General features: G+C 34.5%; 1 protein-coding gene across 1 annotated transcript; it reads right to left on the bottom strand.

Annotated features, from left to right (window-relative positions):
* Positions 1-1,141: 1,141 nt before the first annotated feature.
* On the bottom strand, positions 1,142-2,193 carry Pfdn4 (prefoldin subunit 4). The gene has a single exon (XM_023171050.2). The coding sequence runs from the start codon at positions 2,070-2,072 to the stop codon at positions 1,665-1,667; it is 408 nt and encodes a 135-aa protein (XP_023026818.1). The 5' UTR covers positions 2,073-2,193; the 3' UTR covers positions 1,142-1,664.
* Between the last annotated feature and the right edge of the window lie 3,807 nt (positions 2,194-6,000).

Below are 6,000 nucleotides of genomic sequence, written 5' to 3'. Positions count from 1 at the left end.
TTTGTGTCTGAAAGTTACTTCTTTGCATGATCTACACATTCATGTATAGAGTTTCAAATTGATTACTTCCTTCCTTTCTTTGGAAGATTCTCTCATCTCTTTTTTTTTGTATCAGATGGAGTAGTAGAAAGCCAAAAACTTTCTTTCCCAAAAAAAATATAGGTATAATGTTTAGCATCATTTAGTTCGAGAAGCGGTGAATAACAGATCAGTGTGCATCTATAAGATCTCCACTGAAGAGATGGTTGTGGATTCACCTACCAAAGCCGCCAACATAATGAAACACGAGTTTGTATAAATGGGGAGAGGATCAAGCCTTAAAATAATGAATATTGATGATCCCCTCATCAAGCGGGTGGGAGGTTGTTATTTGTCGTTATTCATGACCTCTATTATGATTCGCAGTTACTTATGAAAATGACATACTGTAGTTAGTTGTCAATGTTATTTCCAGTAAAGTCAGTTTACGATTTTGCTTATTTTTCCACTAACCTGCAACTATTTTGTAAAAAATGTTCGACATGAGAAATGATATGGACATAACTTTGTACACATTTTGATAGAAGGTATAATAATAAAAATCTCTCGCTTGTACTTTGTTGAGATCTTCAATTTATGATTCATAATGTGAACACTTTTTCACCTAATATCAATTTATTCGAAAATATGAACACCATTGAAAATTGAAATGCCAACTTGACAATGTCGAGCTGCGTCACTTGAGTTGTACTCAGCATCATTGTGAATGAAATGCTGAAATTTATTGGATCTCTTCATTGTTTCTTTATCAAGAATACCGTGGATCACATTTTTGACAATTAGGAGATCTTGCACCATTTACTAAATTCATCTTCAGTTATCTGTTCTGATGTTGGGCCAATATGTTTTTTTTAAATTTATTACATTTTTTTTAATGAATGGTGAGATAAGTCGGCACCTCTGGCAGCTGGGTAGCTAAATACAGAACACCAGCAAATTTCACATGAGTAAATAAAATTGCTGCAGTGCTTTTGATACACAACTGAAGGTCGACCATGGCCAACACTTGTGCTTTCCTTTCACTCAATTCTTCGATCATTGTACAAGACCATAGTCTAATATAATTAACTATCGTGCTAAAAGAAGTATGAATAAAACATAGTTCTGTTTTGAAGTGATATTGATATTCACTTCATTTATGCATACAGCGATACATTTTTTCATTTAGTTTGTCAATTCAAATCTGGTATTGAAGACCATCTGCCACATTAAACGAATAGGGCTGTTAATAAAATTTGTGAAACAGTTATGCAAATACTTGATAAAAACCTCGTACACTGTCAACGTCTGAAAGTTTTTGACAAGAATAAAATAAAAAAAATAGATTATGAATGATATGAAATGTGAGTAAGCTACAAGAAGTAAATATAATGCTATTAAAAGCAAAAGGAAAACTGAGTGTGGATTCATACACCCAGTCTCAGGACCTAAGAAATTGTTTTGAAGGAAAATATTTATATATGAACATATTTATTACTTTATATATAAATATTCATATCCTTGTTAACGAATTTCAATTTTTAGTAGTATAAATGGAAAATATGATTACTTAAAACTGGTGACAACCACTCAAGCTGGTACATGAATCCACCTATATAATTATAAAACATTTGAACCATTATGAACTATTCTTCATCAGCCTCCAAGTTGATATGACTTCCAAATTTTCCATAAAGGTGAGACTTCAGTTCACTCATTGTATCCTTGATTTCACTTGATTTCATCTTCACATCATTCATTTCACCTTCAATTTTCCTTTTCGCCTCTTCCAAAGACAGTTGAGTTTTTTCAACATTTTGATATATAAAAACTTCTCCTACTAAATAAGGAATTTGTTCATCATCATCAAAGAGAGCTATTTCGTCACATGCATCTTCTAGGCTTTTAAGATCATTTTCTTTCTGCTTGATTTCAATTTTATAGTCTTCCAGTTTGGCGTTTAACCTCGCGAAGCGATTAATTTTTTGTTGGTCTTCGTAAGTAATGTGAACATCTGAATCTGGTTGAAAAGTTCCTTTATTAGTCGAAGACATTTCTTATAACAGATAAGTGAAAACCTTCAATTTTTACTTCCCACGACCACAGCCCACTACTTTACAAGATCTAGATTTACATAACCCTAATATTTAATCTGTGCCTAAAACGTGAAGTTGGCTGACTTGCGTGAAGTTAGCGTCGGACGCCAGCGTCCAAATCTAACGCCCGCCTCCACTTTTGAGTCCGATTTACACCACACATCTAGTGGAATGTTGATTCATAAAGATCGCTAATTTAGCAAACAATAGTTTACATGATTAGTTCCCCTTAGAATCGACTTCAAACTTAAAAATATTATTATACTGTATATAATAATAGTGGGGTTATGAAAAAAAATCACCCCTCCCACATCATATGTATAACTTTTTCCTTCTTGAACTGACTTGCATCCCCAAATGAGACCTACTGAGAAATGTTGATAAATGAATGATATTCTGAACTCCGAATTTTCAATCCTTCAAAATACCGGGATCCTAGAAAAAAACACCCCTTCCACATTACATGTATAATTTTTTTCTTCTCAAACTGGCTCATGTCCCATGTCCCCGAATATGACTCAATGGGAAATGTTAATGAAGGGATGATATTCTGAACTCTTGATTTTCAGTCTTTCAAAATACCAGGACCATACAGAAAAACACCCCTTCCACATTAGATGTATAATTATTTCCTTCTTAAACTGGCTTGTGTCCCTAAATATGACCTAGTGAGAAATGTTGATAGAGAGATAAACTGAACTTTAATTTTTAGCCTTCAAAATACCGGCATCATACAAAAAATTCCCTTTCACATTAGATGTATAATTTTTTCCTTCTTGAACTGGTTTATGTTCGCAAATGAGATCTACTGAGAAATTTTGATAAAGAGTCCTTCAAAATACCGGGATATTTTTCTCGAGAGAATTTATCTGGTTGAAGTTGGAATGATTCTGCAACCGTGTTAGGAATCACATGTTAAAAGGTAAGACCTCGTTAGTCCTTAGCTCGCACAAGTTTCTCAACTCCTGAGAGTTGTCGTCCGTATGGGGGGCGGCAGCTGATTAACGGAAAAACAGATTTTAAACAGATTTTTTTTTTAGAAAAAACACCCCTTTCACATTAGATGTATAATTTTTTCTTCTTAAACTGACTCGTGTCCCCAAACCTAGTGAAATAAAATGGTAATGAAGATATATATATATATATATATATATATATATATATATATATATATATATATATATATATATATATATATATATATATATATATATATATATATAAATCAAGAATGAAATAATTCGTGGACACAACACTCAAAAAATAGGGGCAAACCGCGGACACGTGTTTCTGGCTATTGGCCTCATCAGCGCGGTGCAGCCAAGTGTAAAGATGGGCAACACTTGTTTGCCGAAAGCAGGAAACAACACATACGCACGGAGTCAACAACAGAAGCCAACCGCACATTTGTGGTTCCAGTTAGAAGACCTAGAATTCCTAGGCTACATCTAACATGACCACGTAGGCAGCTATAGCTACCTGCGTGACATCCGGGTCCAGGATATGAATACAGATAGAGATTTTATCGAGTGTGTATGATACAAATCAAGAATGAAATAATTCGTGGACACAACACTCAAAAAATAGGGGCAAACCGCGGACACGTGTTTCTGGCTATTGGCCTCATCAGCGCGGTGCAGCCAAGTGTAAAGATGGGCAACACTTGTTTGCCGAAAGCAGGAAACAACACATACGCACGGAGTCAACAACAGAAGCCAACCGCACATTTGTGGTTCCAGTTAGAAGACCTAGAATTCCTAGGCTACATCTAACATGACCACGTAGGCAGCTATAGCTACCTGCGTGACATCCGGGTCCAGGATATGAATACAGATAGAGATTTTATCGAGTGTGTATGATACAAATCAAGAATGAAATAATTCGTGGACACAACACTCAAAAAATAGGGGCAAACCGCGGACACGTGTTTCTGGCTATTGGCCTCATCAGCGCGGTGCAGCCAAGTGTAAAGATGGGCAACACTTGTTTGCCGAAAGCAGGAAACAACACATACGCACGGAGTCAACAACAGAAGCCAACCGCACATTTGTGGTTCCAGTTAGAAGACCTAGAATTCCTAGGCTACATCTAACATGACCACGTAGGCAGCTATAGCTACCTGCGTGACATCCGAGTCCAGGATATAAATACAGATAGAGATTTTATCGAGTGTGTATGATACAAATCAAGAATGAAATAATTCGTGGACACAACACTCAATAAAAAAAGGGGGGGGCAAACCGCGGACACGTATTTCTGGCTATTGGCCTCATCAGCACGGTGCAGCCAAGTGTAAAGATGGGCAACACTTGTTTACCGAAAGCAGGAAACAACACATACGCACGGAGTCAACAACAGAAGCCAACCGCACATTTGTGACTCCGTGCGTATGTGTTGTTTCCTGTTATATATATATATATATATATATATATATATATATATATATATATATATATATATATATATATATATATATATATATATATATATATATATATCCCACTATATATAGGTCCTCCACAGGAAACGCAGCAATAAGTCTTCCAGTATATATATATATATATATATATATATATATATATATATATATATATATATATATATATATATATAAATAATTAAGTAATCCTAATGTATAAATCATCCATAAAGAAGCAGTAATTTATTTAATATACAATATTTATTCAAAGCCTGAATCTGAAATATGAACAAGAGAAACTGACAATTACGTACGCGAAATAAGACTCCTAATATAATTTTATTTTTTAGTTCTTAAATAAGAAATTGTGAGAATGAGTGATGGAAGAAAGCGACTCAGTGGAGCTGTGTATAGAAAAAACGCCAAAATGAAAAAAGAAGAACAATAACAGGTTATCAGTAAAACGATGAAAATTGACAGTTTTCTTAAAAGTGTAAGGGGAAACAGTATTGTAAGACCAGGAACTTCAACCACATATGCAGTGATACACTACAATCTGAAAACCATGAAACGAATTTCAATATTTCAACTCTGCGGCCCAACAACAACTGGGGTCTGTTGAACAATCTGCTTTTAAAAAAACGGATATGTATGTTTTCGACAAAGAGGCGGTAGTCGCGGTAGGGGAATCATCATTATGTATCACAGTTGAAGATGCGTCTCAGTATCACACGTCAAGTACAAGTAATGGCCAAGTGCAAACAACAGTGAATCTAAATAAAGATCCAGCTTCATGGGAAATTAACAGCTTAGTAAATTTACAAACTATTCTTCTTTTTTTGTCAACCATTTACCAAAAATTAGTACAAATATTCTTATAGTTTAATAATTGTGATGAGTATACCTACCAATTGTTTAGAATCTGTGCAGTTAGGTATTTTTGGAATCCAATGATGTTAAATATCAGTATCTTGCTTACTAGAGATTCGTATGCTGCTGTATGTTAGTATTTATTGATTTCATGGATTACATTATTATAGAAGCAAAGAAAATTTACTAAACTGGTTTAGAATAAATGTTATTAGTTTAGAAAATTTACTGGACAGGTTTAGAATGACTGTAATCAGTTCTTAATTTTTCATAAGATATGAATTTTTTTAAAAACAAAGACTCATTTTTTATTCTTTTAATTCTAAAATATTTTCGTCCACCGTCTTTTGTCCGTGCAGGGTATCGAAATGCAGAGGTGAGAAAGGGGCGGCAAAATTTGAATCGCCTACTGGCGGCAAATGAGTTAATACGCCACTGATGTTCAGAAATTTCGACCACATTGTCCCACATAAACACTATTATATACTCCTGACACTTAAGCTTATAAACTCCAGATTTCGTCAACTTGTCCACTTTATATTTGGCATTGAAAAGGCAGGTGGCAGGTGGTCTGAATTGCACTTCCACATTGATTTT

The sequence above is a fragment of the Leptinotarsa decemlineata genome, unplaced genomic scaffold (assembly GCF_025532065.1).
Source record: "Leptinotarsa decemlineata unplaced genomic scaffold, Ldec_3_MD MMD2_tig00002159_RagTag_RagTag, whole genome shotgun sequence".
In the NCBI taxonomy this organism is placed as follows: Eukaryota; Metazoa; Arthropoda; class Insecta; order Coleoptera; family Chrysomelidae; genus Leptinotarsa; species Leptinotarsa decemlineata.
This window is presented reverse-complemented; position numbering and strand designations above follow the sequence as displayed.